General features: G+C 43.0%; 1 protein-coding gene across 2 annotated transcripts in view; it reads left to right on the top strand.

Moving 5' to 3' along the window:
• Positions 1-26905, top strand: part of KCNH1 (potassium voltage-gated channel subfamily H member 1) — a gene marked incomplete at its 5' end in the record, with an annotated part of 415511 nt that overhangs the window by 34519 nt on the left and 354087 nt on the right. For both annotated transcript variants that reach the window (XM_081224401.1, XM_081224400.1), the window contains 3 exons: positions 3394-3500; positions 15532-15660; positions 24644-24762. In XM_081224401.1, coding sequence (XP_081080527.1) covers positions 3394-3500; positions 15532-15660; positions 24644-24762 — 355 coding nt within the window. The remainder of the gene's footprint in view (positions 1-3393; positions 3501-15531; positions 15661-24643; positions 24763-26905) is intronic.

Genomic DNA, 26905 nt, shown 5'->3' with positions numbered 1-26905 from the left:
AGATGATTAAATTAATTTTAAAAGATGTATGGCCGTTTTTTAAGAATAAACAGCATGTTGGAGACAAGGGCCTTGTTCATAGGGCTTTTCGTCAGAAACTGAGAAGAGAACCACGTCTTGCTGCCTTGCTGCCGTCATATCTCTCTCTGCTCAGTGACTCAAAGGCAGAAGCAAAGGCTGCTGTGCAGCTTGTGCACTTGACAGGGTTCCTAACCAAGCAGCGCCCTTGGGCCATGGCACTAGAAAAGCTCTTTTAGAGCATCATCAAGGCGTCGTGTGGAGCGTGTGACCTGGACCCTGTGCTGCCCCAACAAGGTCTTGGCTCCACAGCCTTCGGTGCCCCTCACTCCTCGCCTTCCTCAGAGTCTTCTGTCTTCAGTGGTGTTCGCATGCAGTGGAATCATTTTCCTAAACCTGCTACACGCAAAAGTGAACTCATCTCCAAAGGGTGCAAAAATCCATCTGACCCAGTCATAGTCTTTGGTTCTCAGAAGTTGCATTTTCTTGGTATTAAATCAGCCAAGTAACTCATTTGGTGAAAAGTATTAAATGTTTTGGAAATATTATCATTTTCTTAAATTTTAGGTTTTTGGGGACTGGGAAATGGAAAATTTAAGATTCCCTCAAAGGAGAGGGGTGGGATAGGGAGGGTGGGAGGGAGACGCAAGAGGGAGGAGATATGGGGATATATGTATATGTAGAGCTGATTCACTTTGTTATAAAGCAGAAACTAACACACCATTGTTATACTCTAATAAAGCTCTTAAAAAAAAGATTCCCTCAAAGGTTTAAAAATTATGACTCAAGTATTACGATAGAATTCTCTTATATTCTTGGTGTGCTGTTATCCTCTTAAGTATCTGTGTATCTGCATCTATGTCTCCACCTGTACGTGTACGTACACAATCAGAACACACTGGGAGAGTGAGCTTCGCTTTTTCGTGTGACTTGAGCAACCTTTCCTTACCTTTCTTCTTATTGGCTATAATCAGACACTTTAAGAAAATCAGATAAGAGAACTGGATAATTTAGCCAACTTTCTTTTACGCACAACTCTAAGAAACTTATTTAATTCCCTGAAGGTGTCCCTTCCTTAGAAGGAAGCTAAACATGCCTTTGTGTTAGCCACATCCCTAATTGCTCAGGAGCCTTTTGGCTTATTTCTTGCATTGCAGGTGTCTGAAATCTAATGTCCAGACAAAGGAAATGTACACCTACCACTCAACTACAACTTGAAAAAGTACATAAGAGTAATGAAAGCTGGGCATAATTATGGCACTTCATTTATTTGAAGACTCCACTTTGCAGGGATTGGTTTTACCTTGTGAAGGAAATTGCCAGCCTATACACCATCACATAAGTTGAGGTCACTTATCTAGCAAATCCATTCAGAAAGGGAAAGTGGGAGGAAGCTAAAAAGGCCTTAGAGCAAAACTGGCTAAGTAAAATGGTTATAGAGCTTAAGTTTTTACCTCCTAGGAGAAAGAAGTCTTCTTGTTCTCAGGCACGGCTAATTTAGTCTTGATCTATCCTTCTTTTTAAAGGTAATTCACCAAGCTCAATGATCTGTTTTCCTGGTTTATAGATGAAGAACACAGCCCCAAAGCAGAGTACTACATGAGATGGGCACACAGGGAACCACAGATAATAGCATGTCTCAGTGGGCTGGGAAGGGACGTGATAACAAAAGTGACACAGAATTCATAAAGTCAATAGGTAGGGCACTCTTCTCGCAGGGTGCTGGAAAGTGGAAGCTCACAATAAGCCCATGGCTGTTCCCAGTATCAAGCTGAGCATGGCGCTTGACTTGGTGGTTCAGGAATTGTGCTTGATAACTTCTGAGGTTCTTGTTAGTTCTGAAATTCTGTGATTCTATGATTCAAGTCATCAAGAAAAAGCGAAATTGCACAGTTAGGTATGTGCAGTTTTAGAAGAGGGGTTGTGTATTGTTTGGGAACCCACGCCGCTGCATCTGTACATTACATAAGCCTTGAGGGCTGAGCATGGCTGTCCTTCCTTGGTGTCGTCTGAAGGCCTGGGGTGGGCAGGGGACATGCTTGGGGGGTCCATGGGCAGACTTTGTTGGATGACTGGCTTTTCCAGCCCCATTGAGGGATGGTTTCTCTCCTCTCACGTTTTGTTAGTGTCGCTCAGCCTAGTTGTTGGGAATGTTATCCCATTCCTAGAGGGAAAAGCCTTGGTCTTCAGACCATATTCAGTGTGCGGACCCAAGAAAATGGACAGTCCTGGCAGTTTTCCTGCCTCTGCTGAGAACCAGTATTAGTAGGCAGAAGCTTCTACTATCCAGAGGTTTTCTCTAATTTTTTTTCAGGCTGCTTATTTACCCTGTTAGTTTACTTTTCTCCAAATTGTGAGGAGTGTGGAGAAGTATTAGAAAGAATTTATAGAATTTTATCATCTTGATTTATTCAACCCAGAGCTCTTTTTTCTTTTTTAGTGGTGGGGTAGGAAAAAGAGCTGCACAGACAGTGGCTGAATCTTCTGTTTGCTGAATCTTCTTTTCTTTCCTTAGCTACAGTATGTCTTGATGTTTAGAGCATCAAATTGCACCCTTTTTCTTGTTTGGTGACTTTTTGTGGTTTTTTTCCTATTCTTTTGTTTAATTTGTTAGGAATTAGAAGAGGAAAAATCTGTGGTCCAGATTTATTCTGCCATCCTTCTCAGGACATCTCTCAGAGTTGTGTCTCTAAAATGCAGATCTCATTACGTAACTCTTTTGCCTGAAACCCTCCAGTGGCCCTCCCTGCATTGCTTTCAGGATAAAGTTTAAATGACTTCACCTGACCTGTAATGCCATGATCTCCTCCATGATCTGGCCCCTGCTTACCTCTCCATATTACCTGTTGCTAATTTTCCCCTTACTGTCTACATTCCAGACATACGGAACTGAACCGTATTCAGGTTCCAGAATTAACCTTCCTCTCACCTCTGTGCCTTGGCACATGCTTATCTTTTGCCTAGAATGTTCCTTTCCCTCCTTTTCTCAGCAGATTTCCACCTGCTCTTCAGATCTCTTTTGTTCTTGCCTCTGGGAAGCCTTTTCTGACCACTCAGACAGTACTCTGTGCCTATTCTTAGTGTTGTAATTCCTCATGTGTTGGTCATACTGTTCTCTAATCTACTGTTTTCTGATCTACTGTTTTCTAGTGTGTCTCATTAGACTGTCAGTTTTGGGGGGACAGGGACGGAGTCTTGATTCCAGCTCAATCAGTAAATCGTTTTTGATTGAACAAATGTTTTCTGTGTGTGTGTGTGTGTGTGTGTGTTCCACAGTGCATAGCACAGTGCTGGGTGTAGAGCAGGTATTTAACAGATGCTTGTAGAATAATAAATACTTGTTCATCTAACTTGGGCTGTTTGGTTGCTTTGCAGTTTTATGTACGGGGAGCTGACTGATAAAGACACCATTGAAAAGGTGCGGCAAACATTTGAGAACTATGAGATGAATTCCTTTGAAATTTTGATGTACAAGAAGAACAGTGAGTATTCAGACCATTCTGAACCATAACTTGATATGCTTGGAAGAGTAAAATATCTCCTCTTTCTCTGTTGCTGTCTTAGGTTTTCTTTTCTCCCATCAGCTAAATGTTGTTCCTTGAAGCCAGTGTGTATGTTGGGGTAAATGGTATGGATTGATGAGTTACAGTTCTTCACAGGAGCATTTGTACTTGTCACTAACCAATTAAGACTTCTTGATCTCTTTTCTGCCCAGAGTTAGTGTTTTTCCTATTGGTTTCCTTATGTTGAGTTGTTGGCCTAAGGCACTTGTAGACTTTAAGGCTTCTTAGGTGGGAAGGGAGGAGGTGGGTTAGAATCTCTGTCCAGTTCACATTTGTATCTATCTCCCTATAGCACTTAGCACAGCGGGTAACACCAGTAGATGCCCAAATAAGAGTTTCTAAATAAAATTTTGTCTCCCTGGTGACCCCAGTTTTCTGTCAGAGACAGTATTAATCAAATTAATACTGTAATCACTGTTAGTCAAAATGTATTGTTAATTTGTATTTGTTTTGTGTATAATAACTTTCACAAGTATATTAATGAAGAATCTAGGTCAATAGCTATACACAAGTATAGAACTTGCTTTCTCTTAGCAGTTTCCTGTTGAATGGAGATTAATTGTATTGGAAGTATGGAAAGTGGCCTGTATGGATACATACCCGTAGCAGGGCTGCAGAGGTGTTGAAGGGTGCTTTGTTTTTTAAATTAAATTTAATTTTTATTTATTTATTTATTTTTGGCTGTGTTGGGTCTTCGTTGCTGTGCGCGGGCTTTTCTCTAGTTGCATCGAGTGGGGGCTACTCTTTGTTGCAGTGCAAGGGCTTCTCTGGCTTCTCCTGTTGCAGAGCATGGGCTCTAGGTATGCAGGCTTCAGTAGTTGTGGCACGCGGGCTTCAGTAGTTGTGGCTCGTGGGCTCTAGAGCACAGGCTCAGTAGTTGTGGCGTATGGGCTTAGTTGCCCCACGGCATGTGGGATCTTCCCGGACCAGAGCTCGAACCCATGTCCCCTGCATTGGCAGGCAGATTCTTATCTACTGCGCCACCAGGGAAGCCCAAGTGCTTGGTTTTTAAAAACACTATTTGGTCGTAAGGAATCCTGTTCTTTATATGTGGGATTGAACTAAGTAGGTCATTGGTTCACTAGAATATTTCCAGAGTGGCCCAGGTGGCGCATTAGGATAAGTGTTTATTTTGGTGGCGTTCAGGATGATATGTTTTGCTCTAGAAAGCAGTGAGCACATCTGGCTTTTATCTGGAAGGAGCTGGGACTTTTTTTCAGTCTGGAGTGTTGGTGCAGGCAACCGAGAGGACTCTTTGCTTGTTGGCCAGTGCAGACTCTGAGCTGAGAGATTAGCTTTGGGCATCAGCAACTCCGAGAGGGTTGGTCCTGTGCTTTCGTACTAGAGTTGCTGCCTTGCTCCATTTCACCTCCTCAGCCAGTAGGTCTAGTTTCTACTTCGAGACCTACCCTAGTTCCTCCCTGAGACATTTTGCCAAATAGGCCTGAGAGGAATGAGGTGAAAGACTGTGACTGGCTCTGTGCCAGCCCTTCCTCTATGGGGGACACAACTCAAAGCAACAGCTGTCCCCAGGAGCATGCCAGCAGTGCCTTCGCATGGGAGGAGGGGTCTGCCCGTGTGCCCAGAGCTAAGGGAGTGAGTTAAAGGTTTCCCACACTGGTAGCTTTGTGTCCTGAACAGTGTGGATTTCCCCACGTCACAGACTGCTAATCAGGTAGGCGTATCACAAAGATAATGCCTTGCATTTATATTTTGCTTCAGAGTTTTCAAGCTTCATTAGACTATGCATTTAACTTGCTCAAAGTCAACTACACATGTTGGGCATAAAAGGGAGAGAGAGGGAAACATAATTAAAACTGAATTAGTGATTCCACTTGCTATTCTCTTCAGTGGGCATGTACCCCAGAGTGAGTATGAGATGGCAGGGGGGAATCTGCTGTTCCCTCAGCTGCCTCGGGGGCTGAAGGCCTCGTATTGTGAGTATCTCATCGCACTGAGGGTGATTCTGGTATTTCCGGTTCTGTACATTAGGTAGACATGGCCTAGGCATGGAAGCCAGTCAGTTCAACTGATGTTTTTACCAAAGAATCGGCATCTCTTCCCTCCCTGGAGGTTGTGATGGACCTATTGAGAGAGACGCATGCCAGTCTCCACAGTGGCATGTCAGCCTGGGCATGGACTCTACTTCATGGGTGATGCGAAGGCATTCTCAAGAGCAACTGTGGTCATATGCAACTTCTTCCTTACCCTTTGATTTTAGAAAATACACTCTGTGGAAGGTATGACGCCACTCTATTTAAAAATGTTGAGAGAGCCCTGTGAAGTAGTCATGGCTGACGTTACTTATCTCCATTGTATAACGAGGTAAATTCCTCACCCGAGGTCATGCAGAGCCAGGACCTGGTTTCCAGTGCTTGCTCCATGGCTGTTCTTTCCAGACTGGGTTGGTTTTAGTTGGGGCACAAGGCAGGGCCACCACATATGGTGGTGCAGGCTATACCCTGCATGGGGGCAACCAGAAACCAGTTTGATTGCTAGGCCCTCAGTGCACCCTGGCCTAGAATTGCATCTGTGCTGAGGGAGGAACTTCTCTTTCTAATTTACACAAGGATGTCCAGTGGGCTGGCAGGGGTTTCGTCCAAGGCTAAGCCTGTACATAAAACATTGAGCAGAAATGGATGCAGATAGTGTTGGTTTCTTCCTAGGAACCTGTTCACTGTCCCCAACTCCTCCAAATCCACCCTCACCTGAGGAATTTAGAAACTTTAAATTATTTTTTAAGCCTGGGTATTTTACAGTTGCACCAAATTTCTATGTTTTTAATGGCTTTTTATTGACCAACTACAGGCATACCTCAGAGATATTGTAGGTTCGGTTCCACAAATTTTTTGGTTTTCCAGTGCATATAAAAGTTGTTATAGTGGTATACTGTAAACATAACTGTCTATTAAGTGTGCAGTAGCATTATGTCTATAAAAAACCAATGTGGGGCTTCCCTGGTGGCGCAGTGGTTGAGAGTCCGCCTGCCAATGCAGGGAACACGGGTTCGTGTCCCGGTCCGGGAGGATCCCACATGCTGTGGAGCGGCTGGGCCCATGAGCCATGGCCGCTGAGCCTGTGCGTTCAGGGCCTGTGCTCCGCAACGGGAGAGACCACAACAGTGAGAGGCCCACGTAACGCAAAAAAAAAAAAAAAAAAAAAAAAAAACCAACATGTATGCCTTAATTAAAATTAATTAATTTTTTGCTAAAATATGCTAACCATCATACGAGCCTTCAGTGAGTTGTAATCTTTTTGCTGTAGAGGGTTTGAAATATTGTGAGAATTACCAAAATGTGACACAGAGACATGAAGTGAACAAATGCTGTTGGAAAAATGGCGCCAATAGACTTGCTCAATGCAGGGTTGCTACAGACCTTCAACCTGTTAAAAAAAAATGTGGTGTCTGTGAAGCACAATAAAGCGAGGTCTGACTATACTCTGTCAGACATTAGGCTTGCTCCTAGGAATGCGGTTACGAAAAGACAGACCCAGCTTCTGCTCCCACAGCGTTTGCAGGGGTTGGGGGCAGCATCACAGTGTAGAGCTGTAAGTGTTTTGATGGTGACAGCACATGGGGGGGTGTCCCTTCACCCTAACTTAGGAGGCCAGGGAAGGAAGTCTTCCTAGCAGGCAGGAAATTCATGCAGAAACTGAAGGATAGTGGGGAGTTAGGCAGAGAGAAGGGCAAAGAGTATCCCAGGATGATGAAAGGCACGTGGAGAGGGCAATAGGGGAGAGCAGCACTGACATTTGAAGAGACGCAAAGCAGGGCTCCTCAGAGTTTGATGGGATATATAACATCACCTGCAAATCAAAAAAAGTGTATACTTGTATTCAGTAGGTCTGCAGAAGGGCCCAAGATTCTGCTCCAGGTGATGCTAATGCTGCTGGTCCAAGAATCCCACTCTGAGTAGCAAGGACAGAAAGCAGCTGCAATGAAGGCTGACTTCCATGCCTACAGGGTGCGTCTATACCCGGCTGGATCCCCTGCACCCAGCACAGTGCCTGACCCAGAAGGTGTTCACCTGAACTCCTGGAGTAATTAAATCAATCTGTAAATGCATGGGTCATCAATGTAGCTGGAGAGGTTGAGAAGGGCCGATCACGCAGCCACGTTAAAGAGTTTAGAATTTGTCTTAAGAGCAGAGGTGGTGGGGACAGAGGGTGGCGTGAGAGGCGTTGAGCGGTTTTAAGCAGGGTTAAGTGTGTAATAATAAGATTTTCATTAAAGAGAGATGACTCCATTAGAGAGTGGAGATGGAATGCATCGTAGGAGACCAGAGGTGGGAGACCTGTTAGGAATCACCGGCGGTGGCCTGCTGGGGGAGCGGTGGGGAAGAGGCAGCTGCGAAGGAGAGGTGTGAAATGGGAGGAAATGGGGAAATGGGAGGAGGCTGAGCCTAGGGACTTGCCAGTGGAGCCCACTGACTGTCAAGTGTCTAGCACACAGCCCAGCCCAGAGGAGGCGCTCGGCACATGTTTGCTGAGTGACTTTGAAAGGAACTTGACAGTTACAAAGAAACAGATGAGTGACCCAAGAGTATGTGATTCAGAGTGAGGGCTTCGGAGCCAAGGAGCAAGCCTTGTGGGGCTGAACTGACCAGCTGGCCCGGGAGGAGCAGACTGAACAGAGATGGATGGGAAGAGAGAGGGGAGGAGGCAGGTTTGCTTCTACTTTCACAATTTGTAGTTCAATAGATTGAAACTTTCAGTGTTTTAAAGCAGTATGGAGTCCCGTGGGGGAAATGTCACCCCATTTGAGATTTTAAAATGTGAAATGTCATCATTTAAAGGAAGGTTTTTTTCTTTTTTCTCTGATTTTTTAAAATTAATGCATTTTTACTATGGAGAACACGTATGAAGGCTTAAAGAAGAAAATCAATCACCCTAAAGACTCAAAGACTTGGAGAAATACTACCATCCTATTAACATTTTGGTGTTTTGTCTTGCACATGTTACATAGTTGAGACTTTGACATGTATGCAATTTGAAATTGTACATTTATTTAATTTTTTATCATAAAAATATCCTTATCATTAAAATTCCCCATAAATATAATTTAGAAGGAATTTTATTAACACTTCCTTTATTGTTAGATATTTATGAGGCTCTAAATTTTCTTGATTAAATATAATGTTTAGGTGAAGATCTTCGTGCAAAGATATTAGTCGACATTCTGAAATATTTCCTAGAAGTTGAAAATTACTGTGTTTAAGAATGTGAACCAAGGTTCCTGAGACATTTTGCCAAATTGGGTTCCAGAATTGAACGCATTTCCAAGTTCACTTGCAGACTGTGAGTGTCTGACTCATTGAATTGCTCTAGCACCGAACAGATTGCCTATAATTACATTTTTTTGTTTAATGAGTATTTTTAATGCTAGTGAGAGTGAAGTATTTTTCCTATTTAATATCCATTTAAAATTACTTTTTTATGTTAATTGTTCAGATTTTTTGCCCATATGTTCTATTTAATTCTTGTGATTTTCTTATTGATTTTCTTTATAAACTCTTAATAAATTGTTTTGATTCTCCCCACTCCCATTCTTTAGTGTTTACAAGGATAACTTTGTAGAAAGGATCTGCTAGTGATAGGCATTCATGTTTATTTTACCTTTTGGGGAGTTGGAAGTAATTAGCAGAAGGCTTCATGGTGTGTTTTGGAATGAGTGTGTGTAATACTATTACCTATCTTGGAGACTGGCTTATTTGAAAGGTTTCGTTCTATCTATTGGCCAGTCTGACCAGTAAACCTGGGCATTTTGCAATTGCTATATATTTTGTATTGTGACTTAACTCATTCTCAGTATGCTGGATAATTTTCTTATATCAATGACAGTCATCATTCATGAACTCATTCAGCAAATATTTAGGTGGCCACTTTTGGGCTGGCCAATTAGTTTTTCTATTTTTCGAACAAGAAAGTTAAGAAGTATCAGCCCTGAGTGAAATCAGTCCACCCTCTGGATAACAACCCCCAGCATTTGACTGACTCCACAATTCATGGTGTGGCTGGGGGCCCTGGTTTGGGAGCTGTGGATCAGCTTCTCCAGCAGAGAAGCCCAGGGAAAGGCAGCTTAGAGCAAGAGAAGCTGCCGGCTAAGTCCTTATTGATTACCTACTGCAGGCCTGTGGGTTTGAGCCAAAGAGATCCACATATAAGAAACCGACTCTGCCTTTGAGGAGATGACAGTCTGTCGTGAAGACAAATCTAATAGGAAACAGTCGTCTTTTGCCTGTTTTACCAATAGATTGTCCTTTACTTATTCAGTACTAGAAGCTGCTTACATGTGAGGGATATTGATCCTAAATCACACACATATTGAAAACAATTTTGCCTATTAAAATTTTTTCTCTTTAATTAAAGACTTTAAAAATACCATATAGAAGTAAAAAATGTTTGTCAGTCTTTTCCTTTATGGTTCTGACCTTTATATAATACTTAGGAACTCTTCTCCTTACCTAAATAATAAAAATATTCTTCCATTTTTCCTTCTGTTGCTTTTATAGCACTGTTTATTATCATCCAGCTCTTTCTTTCCAATTTGAAATGCTCTTTTTAAATATGCTAAGTTCTCACACATTTCATGGGTTTGTGTCTCTCCTCTTTTTCCTTGTGTAACTTATTAGCTATGTGAGTTTGGTTAAAATGCTTTCCCACTTGGGTTGTCCATATTTAAATTGGGGATTGTGTCACAGTAGCAATTCCACTTCACAGAGTTGTTATGAAAGGTAAACCATGATGCGTCAGGGTTTGGGCCCACTGGAAGCACTCAGTAAATGATATTATTGTCTTCATTATTGCTTGTTTTAGGGTCATTGCCAATGGCTCCTAGTTACTATAGTAGGTAGTCCCTGTCATACGTTTTCTCTTCAAAAATTTCTTGGCTGTTCTTCTACCTTTACTTTTCTATTTGAATTGAATGTCAATTCATCAAGCTCTGAGAAAAACAAATGAAAAAAGGAACAATTGAGATTCTGAATGAAATTGCATTAAATTTATATATTAAAAAGGGAGTTTTTTTTTTAAAAAAGGGAGGTTTGACATCTTGCAGAATTGATTCTTTTAATCTACAAACAGTGTAACTCTCTCCATTTATTGAGGTTTTGTTTTTTGCCCTTCAATGAAATTTAAATTACATGGAGGCTTAAGCATTGAATTTTCTACCTTTTCCCTTGTTATGGTTGAGACTGGCCCTTTTACTTATGAACAGGTGGAGGCAGCTTTGGAGTTTCATTAAACACCTTAAGATACATTCTCTTTTAAAGTCATATGAACACCCCTGTGAGGTGAGATTGAACATTTTAACCTTATAGGTAAAGAATTTAAAAGGAAGGAAGAAAGGAAAGTAATAGTTTTAAATATCTGTGTATCACTGTACATTTTAACTTAGTCTAAAGTAGGTCTATTATTCCCATTTTACAAATAAGGAAACTGATTCTGAGAGAGGTTAAAGTGGTGTGGCCAAGACATAAAATAAATGAAGAGGTAGGGCTCAAACGCAGGACCTGGGATTCTGAATCAGATGTTTTAATGGCCAGTGGTCACTACTTCCCCCCTCATGCTCTCTCATCCTGTCTACACTTGTCATTTGTCCCAATAAAGTTGACTCAAATCCTATTGGTCTGTTTCCTGGGGCTGACTGCCATTCTCTAGTCTAGTTTCTGGACCCATCGGAATGGCCCAGCACATGCAACCCTTCTCAAGAGCCAATCACAGTGGCTTGGTCAATTCTGTTGCTGTCAAACGTGGCCTGGATGCCTGGCTCTAGAGAGTACCTGGGAGGAGGTCCAGGGTAGGAGGCCAAAAATTCTCTCATACACCTGAGCCTTGCTGTTTTGTTATCTGACTGTTGTAGTTGAGAAACCCTATAGCCAGGTTAGGTTGTCAGGTTCATTACTGCATAACCCAAGGGAGCTACGTAAGGGATGACCATCACAGAGTGACCAGAAGGAGGAGCCTGACCTGGTACTCCCCTTCTACTGGGCATCCTCATCCAGGAGAGAGCTGCAGCCTTTGCCATCGGTAGGATGTGTTTCTCCTGGATTTGTGTATTGATCTGCCTTTAATAGAAAATTTATCATTGACCCTTTGTTCCTTTTTGCAGAAACAAGGCATTAAGTACTTGCTTTTCTTGGTTTTTCCCAGAATTTTAACCTCTTCCTGATTGTGTGTGTGTGTGTGTGTGTGTGTGTGTGTGTGTGTATGTGTGAGTGATTATTTGTGCATTCATTGTCTCTCTTTTATCCTGATGGAATGGATGCTGCTGCAGAATCTGGGCTGTAGGAGAGGTCCCTGGAGGCCAACTGCTCGGGTGTCTGCCCCCGGGCAGGTCTTTATTTGAATGGAGCCAAAGGGTTCCTGAATATCCCTGGGTGCATCCAGAGGGGTGTAAAGGAAACTGGGTGGGTGGGGCTCTGGGCTCTGAATAGTTCATGTTTGCTTGAAGAAACTGTTTCATTTACTGAGATTTTGAGTAATGTTTCATTAGTTAAAAACGCTTCGCTCTTAAAAAGCGAAAGGTTGAAATGACTGGTCTGTGCTATCTAAGAGGGACTCATAGTCTTTTTTGGAAGAATTTCAGAAATGAAAATTTAAACCCATTCTTCATTCCTAGATTGTTTGGGTGTGACAGTTTGGGAGAGAGGCAGGTCTGAGTAACTGTGAAGACACTGGAAGTAGGATTTATTTCTTTGAAACTCAGCGAGCATTCCTAGAGCTTGTTGAGTTTCACCGCTGCAGGCCAGTGCCTCCTGGGGTTGAGCATCGCAATGGCCTATGTGACGCCCCATGGATAGCACTGCATTGGATGCCATTGGAATAGGGGTGCAGGACCATCAGACAGAGGAAGTAAATCAGTTCTTCTGCCCTTGGAGTGCATAATGAATTATTTACAGAAATAGTCTTCAACTGTTAAGCTTTGAAGGGACCCAATACATAGCACTTTCTTTTCCTGCCTGTGGTCAGAAACAATTGGGAGAGATACAGGAATCAGGCAAATGGAGGTTAAAATACCACCTTTATGACTAGTAAAGCAGATCCTAGAAAATGTAGTTTATATCTGTGGGCAGGTGAGTTTCTAAAAGTGAATCCTAGAATCAGACTTACCCACCCAACCCAGTTAACACCAGAGAACCACAGGCTTCTCCTCCTACCAGCAATCCCCCCTGCCCTTTGACTTCTCCCCTAACATTTATAGAATGGGGAAGTAGAGCGGAATTCACACTAATCTCTAAGCAGAGGAGGAGAAGTGTCCAGGCTACACATGTCCAATTCTTGTCCCTCAAATTGCCAACCCAGGGAAAAGGCCTGGAGTGTTACACTGAAAGATGTCCCTCCACGAGGAAACACCAGTAGGAGAAAAGAGGTTCCTACCCTCAACAAGCCCAAGTGATCAGCCGGCGAGGAACTCTTAAAGTAATACATACTGACTCTATGAATTTTTGGCACAAGAAACATATTTAGATATTGAAATGGAATGATCAGAGTAGCATGCATTTAGTCAGGGAACATTTCTGGAAGGAAGCAATGGGCACAGTGTGGTGGAGAGAGGCACATAGCTTTAAACAGATTGACCTGTTGAAATGGAGGAAAGTTCACAGGGAGCTTGAACTATGGTAAAATGAAAAAGGCCTCCCAATATGACAAATACAGTAGTTCTTGTGATCTGGGAGATGTGGGTTAGTGTCATCAGTCCTAGTAGTCATAAAGATTAGATGGCACAGTCCCAAGTGGAACAAGTTCATAGATATCAGGCCCAGCTGGTACAGCACAGGGGATGGCCCATAGGCGGCAGCTGTGAAGGGAATGGTTCTGGGGATTGCAGCAAGACGAGGCTCCTGGTGTTAGACAATGTGAGTGCGGGGCCTCTCTTCTGATTTATTACTAGTTTGGTAAATTTGGAGTGCTTTCTTGTTTACCCAGCTGAGAGAATTTTGCTTAGTTTTCTTTAGAGCAAAAAGAAAAGATTTTTTTCCCTCTTTTTGTCTTACCAGCTAGGATACAACTGAGAGTTGTGGATACGTGGGCTCGATTGGTGTGATGCTTTCTTTTTAGTTTTCTGTTGCTTAATTGAAAGTGGTTTAAAACCCACTGCAGGTTCTGAGGAGGATACTGGGAGGAATAGCAACACAGATCTTCCAAAATCAGTGGATAACTCAGAGACCATATTCTTTTTGATTTTGGAACACTATGTGTGATTTTTTTTTTTTTTTTGGCCGTGCCAGTCAGCTTGTGGGATCTTAGTTCCCCAACCAGGGATCAAACCCAGGGCCTCGGCAGTGAAAGTGCAGAGTCCTAACCACTGGACCACCAGGGAATTCCCCTGATTTTTGTAAGGTGGATTTTCCTTTCAAAGCACATTTTTCTTTAGGGTGACACTATAATGTATTTGTCTTCTAAGAATACCCAGAAACCAGCAGCTAAAAAGGGAAGGGGAAGTGGATAGAGGTTTAAAATTAACTGTGGATGAATATATAGATAATCAAGATTTAAGGAGAACGTATTCCTATCTGATCCATTTGCTGCCTGTTTGTACATTGTGGGGTTATTCATACTTACATATGAATAAGTGGTAGAGTCAGGTGTATAATCTTGTAATTGTTAAGTAAAATTGGTTAATCCTAATGTTAATCAGAGATGTCTCTCTGTCCTTGTTGTATAGTATAGAGTTTGATGTGATTGCAGGCAGAGAGACCCTGGTGACCTTTTGGGGCTCTATTTCCATCTCCAATATTCAGTGAGTTGTTTGCTTGCTATCTCCTAAAATAAAATACGTAAAATGCTGAGCACAGCACCTGGTACATAGAAAGCTTCTCTAATACTTAACAACATGGGGAAATATTTACTGTATTTTAATTTGAAAATGGTTATAAAATAGTATGTAAAGCTTTATCCCGGTTATGCAAAATTCAACAAATAGTTATTAAGTTCTTGTATGCCAGATGCTGTTTTAGGAATGGGGATACAAGAACAAGATGGGGTGAACACACCATTGCTTTGTGCCCCATTTAATTTTGTATCCAGAAGAGATTGATACATCTTGCTGTGATGTCCTCAATTGATAGAAAACATCTGTTTCTTTTCCTTCTTTTTTTTTTTTTTTTTTTTTGGAAGCCAGAGACTGACTTTGTACAGATATTTTTCCACAGATACCTGAGTGGGTGACCTCTTTGAGAAGTCAGTCAGATGAGCCCTGCCCACCTTCTCCTTCTGTGGTTTAGGGCAGTGCTTTGGAAGAGCTCATTTAGCCCCCAGTTTAGCTCAGGAGCAAGGATTGGAAGTTGAAACATTCATTGAGCTTCCTACAGTACTAAGTAATCACAGCTGAAACCCACCTGGAAACTCCCTTTCTGGGGGAGCCTGTGGGAGGAGAATCATTGTGGTGATTCTTTTCCTTCCTCAGTGTGTCCTTATTTGCCATTGTATAGGACCTTTGGGATTTTTATTCTGGGGAGAGAGATTTAGAAACATAGTTTCTAGCCCATGGTCCATTGAGCCAAATTGATGGATTCCCAAGCTGGATTTTGGCACTGGGAGCTTTTAGCAATGGAAATTTGAGTTTCATGGTTGGCCGGCCATGGCTGGCAATACCCAAACTGGCCCCTACTCTTTACTTGTTCACTACATGGTCTAAGGTAAGTGTTTAGGTCTCTGTACCTTAGATTGGGAGGGATTTTCAACCCATTTTCTAATCATTTTACAAGGGTTAAGAAATCTGCACTTACAAAATTATTTGAACAGGAGAAAGCTCCCCACTGAGTAGTTACTATGAAAGTTTTTATTGCAGCAAGAGGAAAAATTAATGGTGTAAAACCCAGTCCCTGAAGGAATGAAATGCTTCTAAAAATGAACTAATATTTGTACCTATTCATTCCCAAGTCTTTACTTCCATAGCCCCTCAAATGAGAATACAAATTACTGACCAACCTTTTGGTATTTCTTTCAGGGACACCTGTGTGGTTCTTTGTGAAAATTGCTCCAATTCGAAATGAACAGGATAAAGTGGTTTTATTTCTTTGCACTTTCAGTGACATAACAGCTTTCAAACAGCCGATTGAGGATGATTCATGTAAAGGTTTGTAATTCTGATTTGTACAAATAATTTTATGCCTTTTTCATTTTTTTGCCTATAGTGTGACTCTCGTTACAGAAAATTTGAGGTTGCCAAGGCAATCTCTGCACAAGGATCAAGATTTAAACTTTAATTTGTGTTGGGTAAAGCATTGTATCGTTCTGGAATGTATTGAGGGAAAAGAAAGTGAGAAAAAAAGCTTTGGTTAGGAAGGCATTTGAATCAATTTCATACCTTTGTTCATTAACCCTTTCCAAGTAGACAGAAGAAGGTAACTGGGCCCCTCTGGTATTGTCAGAATCTTTGCAGGTTTTCACACGACAGATGTCAGTCACCCAAATGTGGGAGTTCATGGTCACAGTCATCTTATTTCTATATAAACTTCTTTAGATTTGACTGAGTTCTAGCATTTTAATAGTGTTAAAGTAGATTTTAGTACATCTCTGCCTCTGTGGTTGGTTAAGTCTGTGACTGGTTAATTCATTGGAAACATGGCATTAATGAGGCCAGTAACATTCCCATATGGGTCATTTAATCAACTCTGGGACCACAGATTTTAGCACTCACCTCAGCCATATCACATGCATGTATTGTTTAAATAACACTGGGGACCTAGGAGAGGAGATGGCTCAGGATTTCTAGAACAACTGTACTCCCGAAGAGGTCCAGCTCATCAGGAAGTACAGAAGCTGTCATTCCCAGAGGTTTGAGATTAGGAGGTATCACAGCAGTCTTTTCCAACCCCCTGAAGATAACCAAGAGGCCAGGAGCTCTTTCACGTCGCAGTGTCTCCTGGCTCTGCGGCTGATTTTCCGGCTCTACCAGAGAACGCTACTCCTTGCAGTTTTCTGAGACGCAGCAGAGAGATAAAAGTGGAGTTCATGGGAGAGTCAAACTGGGGCATGTTATCCTCGATGTGACAAAATTGTGATTGTTAAATGGCAAGAAATAAAAAAACATTCTGTGGCTGCTCCCTTTGGGGCTGTGTCCTCTGAGGATATTTAAAATCCTACCACATTTGGATGCTAATATTTATAGAGTTCAATGCGCAATGCTGTGTATACCAGTGCATCCTATTTTTTTTTTAACTATCTATAGCTCAGTAAATCAATCATAGCCTGCCTTTGGGGTTCATGAGCAGAGCAGATGTAAATAAAGTCTCTTAACTTGTCTCACCCTCCGGCAGTCTCCTTTTCTCCTGCAGATTTATGATTCCCTGATTTCTAGCTTCTGACTTGAAGATTTCTCAGTGCAGTAGCTCTTACACAGCGATAGGCTCACTCATGATGAGTGTCATCTTGCTACCATCTAGAAAGGCCGTTTACTTTTTTAACTGAATAAACTCATAAATAGCATTTTAAAGGTTATCTGATAGTTTCACAATTATTTTTGCAAGTTTTCTCTGAAAGAGGTGAACTAGGGGATGTAGTTGAGTCAGAATGTTTTCTTATCATCACCACTGGAACATTTTCAGGTGACATGAGGGATTGTTTAGTAGGAAAGGCAGAGTTAACCGAGAATGCTCCCTGCATGCCACCTAGGTGTCTGCCTGGCATTCTCATGAAACCTGAAAGAAAAGATAAATCTGATCGACGCTGTGGAACTCACTGAGGTTTATTTTCCAGGAATAAAGTGCTCTACTGCATTTTTCCTGCCTCACTGATGTATTTCCCTTGCTGATAAGGGTTTTGGTGGATGTGCGCACGCGCGCGCGCGCGCACACACACACACACACACACACACCCTATTCCCTGTTAGCCAAGGGAACCAGTTATTAATTCTTTGTCAGTGAAATAAATTGGAGTAATACATGACTTGATTTCTAAAAATTAAAACACACATGCACACACACACACATACACGTACATACTCTTTAGCCCTCAATATAGGAATGCTGATAGTGGATCATGCTTAATATTTCTTCCAGGACATGACTTTATAAGCCTGTTCACTCCAAATGCTGTGGCAGATATGTTTAGACCCTGCCACTTGTCATGTCACTGTGCCCCTGACCCACTTCTATTTGGTGGTCTGTTTAGGACAAGGTCAAATTTTACATTAGTCTGTTGTTGATGGAAGAGCATGATAATTCTCCAGGCCTTTATCGTTGTAAGTCTCTAAACTGCAGTTCTGGCTGTAAGGGTCCAATCTAGATGGAAAATACACTGCCATGTGGCTGGATTATTCTCCTGACTTGACAACTCTTCTCGGAAGTTGTTCTCACATTGTGAGATTCCAGCAGGTCCAGCCGGGCTTTCAGTACAGTGCCTCAATTAGCATAAAGAGCCTTAAGAGTCTTGCTGACCCAGGCTTGTGTAGAATTCACTTTTGAGAGGGAATGGAAGGGTGGATAAGGGAAAACCCCAGAAAATCCCTAGATAATTGCTTTTTGGCATAGCAATACAAGATGTTTTCCCACCATTAGGTTAGACTTTTTACAGTCAACTGTGCTCAGATTGTCTTTAAAATGACTTTGTTTTCTTTCATCATCTTGTGCCTCACTTTGGGGCTTGGGAGTCAGGTGAGTGCATCCTAACGGTGACTCAGGAAGCCAGTTGGTGCCTAATTTTCCCATAAATGACACACAAAGGGGAGAACACATGGGATCATTGGCAATAGACTATTTTAGCATCTGACACAAAGTAACTCCCCTTTGGCCCTGAGCTCCGAGCACATGTGATGGGCCCCAGGGATGCTCCCTGAACCCCCTCTTTTATTTAGTGTATCAGTTCTCATGACCCTTTTCATGAATTATCCAGACCCCTGACTTCCTCATCTCCTCTTTCCTGTTCATCTTTTGGCTACTTCCCTTTCTCTCTGATAAAAAGTGCCCACAGGTGGCATGGAGCAAGGGATGAAGGCAAGCTAGGTTTGCTGTTTGGTAAGGGCTGTGTGTGTGTGTGTGTGTGTTTAAAGGCTGAATGAGAGAGTAGGTGGGAATTCTTGGTTGAAATGAGACTCAGTGAGGCTCCGGGCGTTTCATTTCTTCCTTAGCTCTTGCTTTTCTGGTACTTTGGATAATTGGGAGTAGGTTGCAGGAGTGTTTTTCTCTGTCCCATCCGCCCTTCAAAGCCAGGAGCCTTGGGCAAGTGGGTAGAGAAGAATTAGAGTGTAGGGCTCAGAGTTTTCTCTTTACATTGTTCACCCAAGGATGAGTCACCCCTCTTCTTTTCTCTCTTACCTCACTGAATCATCTCACATTAAAGGAGCAAATTCACTTTCAAAGATCCACTAAAGTAAATTTAGCATTTACTTGTAAATTCAGAGTTAAAATTGAGCCAAGAGTGGGCAAGAAACGGAATGTAAAACTCCAGAGGAGATTTTTTTTTTTTTTTGCAGTATGCAGGCCTCTCACTGTTGTGGCCTCTCCCGTTGCAGAGCACAGGCTCCGGACGCGCAGGCTCAGCGGCCATGGCTTACGGGCCTAGCCGCTCCACGGCATGTGGGATCTTCCCGGACCGGGGCACGAACCCGTGTCCCCTGCATCGGCAGGCAGACTCTCAACCACTGCGCCACCAGGGAAGCCCCCAGAGGAGATTTTTAAAGGCCAAAGATTTAGAATATTCAGGGCTGAAGGCTCCCGCAAGCTGTTGTAACTGCCAACCCTTCTCCAGGTGTCTTCATGTGGGATATATGTGAGGTGCTCTTGGGGAAGAAAGAGTGTAATGGCTACAAGCCACAGGTCCCCTATCCACCACCAATATTAGCATTTTTTCTCTCGGCCCTTAGGATGACTGAAAGGTGATGATTTAGTGACTTCTGCTTGAAAAAGCCATCCTAGGTTTTTGGTTATCTGTACATCAGTAGGGAAAAGATCTGGGCCGGAAGACTTGAGGACACTTAGTCATTGTCCACATTGACCTGGTAGTCTCCCGTGTCCATTGCTCTCTGCTGGATGTTGGGTTATGGCACCAGCTCCTCTAAGAGAATCTGTGACTCTTCAGATTAGGACAAGCCCGGCCTCATCGCCTCCTCACCAGGGCGAGGATACTTTAAGGAGTCCTATGCAACTTCTGTTCCAAGTGGCTCAGCATGGTTTCCCAGGGAGGGGCCTGTAGGTCCGTCTTTCCTAGTATCTCTGGACTTACCCTGGGAGGAACTGGAATTCCAGGTCATCCCAGAACCACCTCTTTTGGCCTAGGGAGGATACAGGGATGTGTGGACTAAAGCAGCCTAGTGGGGGACTCACCCCAGTTGAAACCAGTAGCCAGTGTGGGCTCAAGCAAGGGAGATAGTGGTTGTCCTTACTGAGAATGGAGAAAGGACCCAGTAAATCCTTTTTAGCTGCTTGCTAGATTGCAAACTGCATTCCCGTGCTTCTGTCCTTTCTTCCCTTGCATGCTTCCTCTTCCCCTCCTGCTCGCCCCCCCTCATTTTTCCTGATCATGTGATGCTTTTGATCTTCCCACGGCACCCCTAGCCCTGCCTCTGCCTGCCTTGTGATGACGTTTATGACAGAGCTGGAAGAACCCTGAGCTAGGGGTTTCTTCATTTGAGCTCAGTTCACTGTTAAACTCCCAAATGGGATATAATTGGAAGGGTGGGTGCAGAAATACCTCCTAAAACTTAACAGAGTTTGTAAAATGGGCTACTTATACTTTGGGGCTTTATGTCTACTGGAAACCCAGGTAGAAGTAGGAAAATGAGAGAACACAATTTGTGCTTCATGCACATTTATTCAGCATACGCACTTACTGGGTGTATTTGGGGTGTTTAACCTTATGCTAGATGCTGACCTTAAGGAAATGTCTAAGAGCCCCTGCTCGTTACAGTCTGTTCGGAAGATAGGCAGACAGGTGAGCAAATAAGAACAATAAAGCCTAATCAGTGATCTAATAGAAGTCTGCCTAAGGCAAATGGGGGTACACAGGTTGGAGCAGGCAATTCTGCTAGGGTAGGGTGGTACCAGGGAAAGGCTTCCTTGAAGGCAGCTGCCTTATTTTCCTTGTGGAAAATGACCATGTGGCTTCTCTTAAGCAAGATCATCTTGAGCTGGATTCTCATCGGCTTATTCTCACCCAGTTGACCCCTTGGACAATAGGAAATTGATTTTTCCAGGAATGTTTTTCCTGATGGCTCTGCTATGAGGGACATTTGTGGTCCAAATTGTACATGTATTCCACCAAACCCATTTGCTTCTCTTCTGTGTTTTCTTAAAATTTTTATTAAAGTATAGTTGATTTATAATATTGTGTTACTTTCAGGTATACAGCATAGTGATTCAGATACATATATCAATATATATATATTCTTTTCCATTATAGGTTATTACAAGATATTGAATATAGTTTCCTGTGCTATGCAGTAGGTCCTTGTTGTTTATCTATTTTATATATAGTAGTATGTATCTGTTAATCCCATACTCCTAATTTATTCCTCTCCTCCTTTCCCCTTTGGTAACCATAAGTTTGTTTTCCATGTCTGTGAGTCTGTTTCTGTTTTGTAAATAAGTTCGTTTGTATTATTTTTTTAGATTCCACATATAAGTGATATCATATACTTGTCTTTTTTAGTTTGACTGACTTTCTTCTGTGTTTTTAATCTCATTTCATGGCTGTCACTCCAGTCACCCAAACCAGGGACCCAGAGGCCACCTGGCTTGCTTCTTCTCTCCCTCTACAGCCATTGATTCTACCTCTGCAGCTGTTCTCAAGTCTCCACTTGTTACCTGGCTCAGGCCATAGCACTGGTCCAGGCCCTCATGGTGTCTTGCCTGGGATTCTGACTGGTCTTCTATCTGTTAACCCCCCTCCGCCCTCTTTATAGTCCACTATCCACACTGCCATTTTGTCCTAAAATTCCCCTACTATATTTAAACTCCTTCATTGGATTCCCTTCAGGTTTCAGATTGATTCCCTTCAGGTTTCAGTTTGAAGTTCAAATTTCTTAACTTGCCATCTAGGTTGTTACCACCTAAGTTCTTCTCGGCCTGGCCCTTGACAACCTCTTTAGCATTACTTCAGGCCACTGCCTGCATCCTCCTCCCCTCTACGGGCCACGCCCCATTCATCTAGCTATTAAGAAGGTCTTACTCTTCCCTGACATATTACCCTGTTTTATGACTTTTCTGCCTTCATAGGTGCTGTTCCTTCTGTGTGGAATGTCTATCTTTTCCTTCCTGACTTCAAGTAGCTCCTACTCATCTTTTAAAAGTTTGCTCTAGTGTCACCTCCTGTGGGAAGCCCTCCCTGACTGCCCAGCCTGGATCAGATATGCCTTCTCTGGACAGTCTTGGCCATAGCGTCCTCTACTCACCTGTTACAGAATTTAGCTTACTATATCATACTTTTTTATTTACTTATCAGTCTTCCCTACTAGAGTACAAGCTCTTTGAGGCCAGAGTCTGTGCCTTTTTTCATTTTAGTATCCCCAGGATTTAGCACTGTGATGGTATTTACATAGTAGTTATGATTAGAATTATTATGTGAATGAATGATGTTCTTTCATCTGGCTCAGCATGAGTCCTGTTATAAAGTGTCTAGAGTCCAGAAAGGACAACCTGAAGGTGGAGCTTGGGAAAGAACTTATTTCCTTCCTTCAGAATAGGCAGAGTCTGCCTATCCTGGTAGGGGTGTGATGGAAGATTTCACACTGCCTGTCCATTTCCCAATCCAACACCCACTCACCTTCCTGTGCCCTTCACTCAGCCACCTGAGAGCCAACTCTTTTAAGAGGCACATTCTTGAAAAGAGAATCAGGGCTAGAGTGAGGGGCTACCTGGGCCTGGGGAAATGCCCTGAAGTCCAGGGATCTTTCTTTTAATTTTTTGTGCCACGTCATCTGATGGACCAGGGCCCTGAGCCCTGCCAAGCAGGGTCTGGGATATCTGCCCTGCTAGCTCCCTCTTTTCATTGGTACCAGAGTGTAGGTTGTGGTGGTGGTGGATGGGTAGGATTGAATGGGGGGCGTGTTTCAGAGCCCTTGATGATGTTTGAGTGCACAACTGTTTTCTCGCCAGTTGAAAAATATACTTTCTGCTCCTCTTGAAAAACTTTGCATAATTCAATTCCAGCTTTGTTTTCAGCTGTAGGAGAGCCTGACTCTGAAAGAGACTTTAAAAAATTCTAGTCCACGGTTCACACAAGCAAATTCCAGTGAACATTTTCATGAATGGCCCATTTGGGGAAGATGTCATATACCTCTGGAGAGTCTGGGCTGTCCCCTCCTGTCAACATCAGTGGGAGTCCCCGCAGCCCGACCACCGTGAGCCTCTTTTCAAGGTGACCCATATCTCTGCTTAATGGCATCGGGATGGATGAAAATGCCACTATCTTTTATTAAAGCCCAGAACTTCTGGAATGAGATAAAAAGGAACTTGATTTGCTATTCTTGTTATGTTGACAAAATTTATACAGATCTTGATTCTTAAAGGTTGTGCAAAAAAAGGGCCATCATTCTGCTTGACCTCATTGTCCTCTGGATTCTGAGTCTGTCTTATAAAGGTGCTCCAGGGTAAAATTTGGTAAATGAGATTTCTGCTGCAAGGCACTGGCTACTTCTAAACTCTAAAGGACAAAAAATCAAATTGCCTAGTCTTGCTGTTAGCTGTCATGTAAAAATAGTTGCATGCTCTTTATTTGCTGTACCCCACATCCAGGTCTTTGGAGCTCCCTCGCCCCAAGCTTGGTTTTGAGAACCCCTACAGACTTTCAGGGGTCTCATGAGGCAATTGGCATGGTCATAACCTTGATGCAGATGGCTTGTTGGATATTGGAATGGACGGTTGTCTTTGGGGACCTTTAAACGATTCCTCATACATATTAAAATCTTAGTAAAGATCACTGGTACATCTTAGATTTTGGAGTATAGAGTGGTCTGGATTAGAAAAAGACCAGTGTTTTACTTTCCTTGGAGGAACCAAGGAGGGCCAAGGAGGCCTCAAGACAGTCTTTGTTTTAGCCCACTAAACTTAGCCACTTTGTTTTACCAGGAAAATGCATCCTGCATTTAAGGCATGTAGATAGAGTATCTTAATTTCCACTTTACAGATGAGATCATTGAGGCCCAGATAATTTAAACAGTTTGTTGGTGACCTCAAGCAGGCCGGAGGCAGAGATGGGATTTGTATCCAGATTTCTTTACTCTAAGTTCAGTACTCGGCTCTTTGCGTTTCTAGTTTTAAGGGGACCTACCTGCCATCAGCTATCCTTCCCCCATCCTAGAGCAGACTAAAATCAACTAGTATTGTTTCCCCACCTACCCATGGATTAAATTCATTTCTTATTCCTCTGGCTTTGGAGAAGGTAGTACATGGAACGGCCATTTGACTAGCTTGTCTAGTCATTGAAAACCCAGAATCAGCTTAGTCTCTGCTAGGATCAGATGACAGGGGACTTGGGAACAGCCTGAGCCATAAAGTCAGAGAAACATCTTGATTGCCTGGTGTTGCCTGGCAGAAAAGCCTTGGGCCAGAGTGGGGAGATCTGGGTTCTAGACTCTTAGCTGCCTAGGCACTCTGTGCCTCGATATCCCTAGTTGTAAAACAGTGCTAAGACCTGCCGTACCTGCTTCACCAAGCTATGATTAGGGTCACGTGAAACTACAAGGGAAAAGTGCATTATTGCACAGATTTGAGCAAGTCTAGGTGCTTTTTTTTTTTTTTTTTTTTTTTTTTTTTTTGCGGTACGCGGGCCTCTCACTGTTGTGGCCTCTCCCGTTGCGGAGCACAGACTCCAGACGCGCAGGCTCAGCGGCCGTGGCTCACGGGCCCAGCTGCTCCGTGGCATGTGGGATCTTCCTGGACCGGGACACGAACCTGTGTCCCCTGCATCGGCAGGCAGACTCTCAACCACTGCGCCACCAGGGAAGCCCTAGGTGCTTTTTTGATCAGCGAATCTTGATTGTGAGGATGGCCGAGTGACTTGTGGATATGCAGGAGGACATGGAGGGTGGGCGTCTGCTTCTGACAGGGTAACTCGTGGTATGAATGTCCGAGCACCTTTAGGACCTGGTTGAACCTGTCTCTCCTGTCTTCCACATGCTCCAGGCTGGGGGAAGTTTGCTCGGCTGACCAGAGCACTGACAAGCAGCAGGGGTGTCCTGCAGCAGCTGGCTCCCAGTGTGCAAAAAGGCGAGAACGTCCACAAACACTCCCGCCTGGCCGAGGTAAGGGCAAGGGTTTAGCTCAGCTTAACCCTCACTCACTTCCATGGGGTCCCTGGGCTGAGAAAATGGTCCACAGTGAGTGTGATGGCTTGGAAGGGACCTTCAGGACCCCAGACTCTTGTCTTGGCTGGGCTATACACCACCATGTGTGACCTTGGGTAAGTGATCGAACTCCTGTTAGTTGTGTACTCTCACATATGTAAAAGGAACTACAAAGAACTCCATTCAAAACTGGTTGAGATTACAGTTGTCAGCTGACTCTTTTGAAGGAGTAGGGAAGGAGCTAGAAGTGCTGTATACATGAAGGGGGTTTTACTTATAAACCATAAACAATTTTGTTATTTGAGCAATACATACTATTATAGGAAAAGAAGCAATACATACTATTATAGGAAAAGAAGATACAGGAACAAAGAGGAAGAAAATAAATATCACCTAGAATCCCACTCACCAGATAACATTGTTATAATTTTTGTGGACATGCCTTAACTCTCCTTTGCATTTAAGAAATATTCTATTTCTAAAGCCTAAGAAATACATTTTTTCACATTAATGAAGTTGAGATATATCTAAGAATCAATGTGTATATTTAAGGTGGGTTGTATTGCCTTTTCTTCATTTTATAAAGTTATGAACATCTTTCCAGGTTAATAAATATACTTAAAATTATTGCTGTTTCCATAACCTTTGTAGTAAGGAAAACTCATGGTGGTGGTATTCTCCCTTTTGCTGGCACAAGTGAGAGGCTGGGAAGCCTGGACAAGATGTTTGATCAGGCTTAATGCACCCAAATATTATTATCTGTTGTTTGATCAGGCTTAATGCACCCAAATTATTATTATCTGTCTTTGGTGGTCCTGCATCCACATCACTGTTATCTCCCTTTGTTGGTGCCTGGTCTTTTTTTTTTTTTCCAATGAGACCAGGGTAGGACCAATTAAGAGCATTATACTTTCCATGTAGCAAATTTCCATCTTACCCAAAGATGACAGCGTTAGCTGTCTCTCTGCCTGGTGGTGGCCAGTCAGTTCCTGATCTGTGCTGAGATGACAGGGCGCTTTCTGACCTGCCTCTTGGCTTACGTATCCCTGAGAGAGAAACTCCCAGCACGTTGCAGCTGACAGTGGATGCTCTGCATATGTGCACCGAACGTTGAGTGGGTTGACTACAGAAGATGTCCTTATAGCAGCCAAAAGCTTCTGCCAGCAGTGGGAATGGGGGCATTCATTTGTGTCGTGTTAGAGAAGGTGAGATACTTGGACGATGGCAGCATCGTTTTTGTCATGATGTGGGCTCACCTTGTGATAGAAAGAATAATAAAAGAGACCCTTCAGCTCACAGCCTGCACTTCCTCTGTCCCTGCTGCTTCTTTTGGTTAATGATGTTCCCTCCTCTCCTACTGTCTCCACCTTGCTCACTCTTATCCAGCCACATTCCTTGCTGTTCCTCTTATGCACCAGGCTTGCTCTTCCCCCAGACTTCTGTGTTCTACTCCTTCACCAGCTGCAAGTCTTTGCTCAGATGGCATTTTCTCTATGTGGCTACCTCTGTCAGAGGTACAAGAACCGGTAGGATATTTGTATGTTAAGAGATTGATTGTAAGGAGGCGCTTGTGGGGACTGGAGAAGTCCAGAATTCGTGGGGCAGCTTGGCCAACTGGAAACTCTTGGGAAGAGCTGGTTGGTGCTGAAGTCCCAGATGGAATTTCTTCTCAGGGAAACCTCAGTTTTGCTCTTAGAGCCTTTCAACTGATTAGATGAGGACCACCCAGATTATGGAGTATAATCTCGCTTCCTGCAAGTCAGCTGATTGTAGATGTGAATCACATCTACAGAATACCTTCACAGAAGCACTTAGTGTTTGATTGAACAACTAGGTACCATGGCCTAGCCAAGTTGACACATGAAACTAACCATTACAGTTTAATCCTTGTCAGTTCGGCACCCGTATACATTTCCTTAAACCATACTTAATCTCCAAATAAAGATAATAACAAAGTCATACTTCCACCTAACATGATCCAGTTATGTTGCATATTACCAAAACATACCAGCCCTTTCCCCAGAAGAGGATGCAAAGTCCTCGGGTGAGATCTCCACTCCTTGATATCCTGTAACTTAAACAGTGTGATGTAAACTTAACT

This window comes from Mesoplodon bidens, assembly GCF_964165515.1.
Source record: "Mesoplodon bidens genome assembly, chromosome: 2".
Lineage (NCBI taxonomy): Eukaryota > Metazoa > Chordata > Mammalia > Artiodactyla > Ziphiidae > Mesoplodon > Mesoplodon bidens.
The sequence above is the reverse complement of the archived record's forward strand: the minus strand, read 5'-3'. Positions and strand labels throughout refer to the sequence as shown.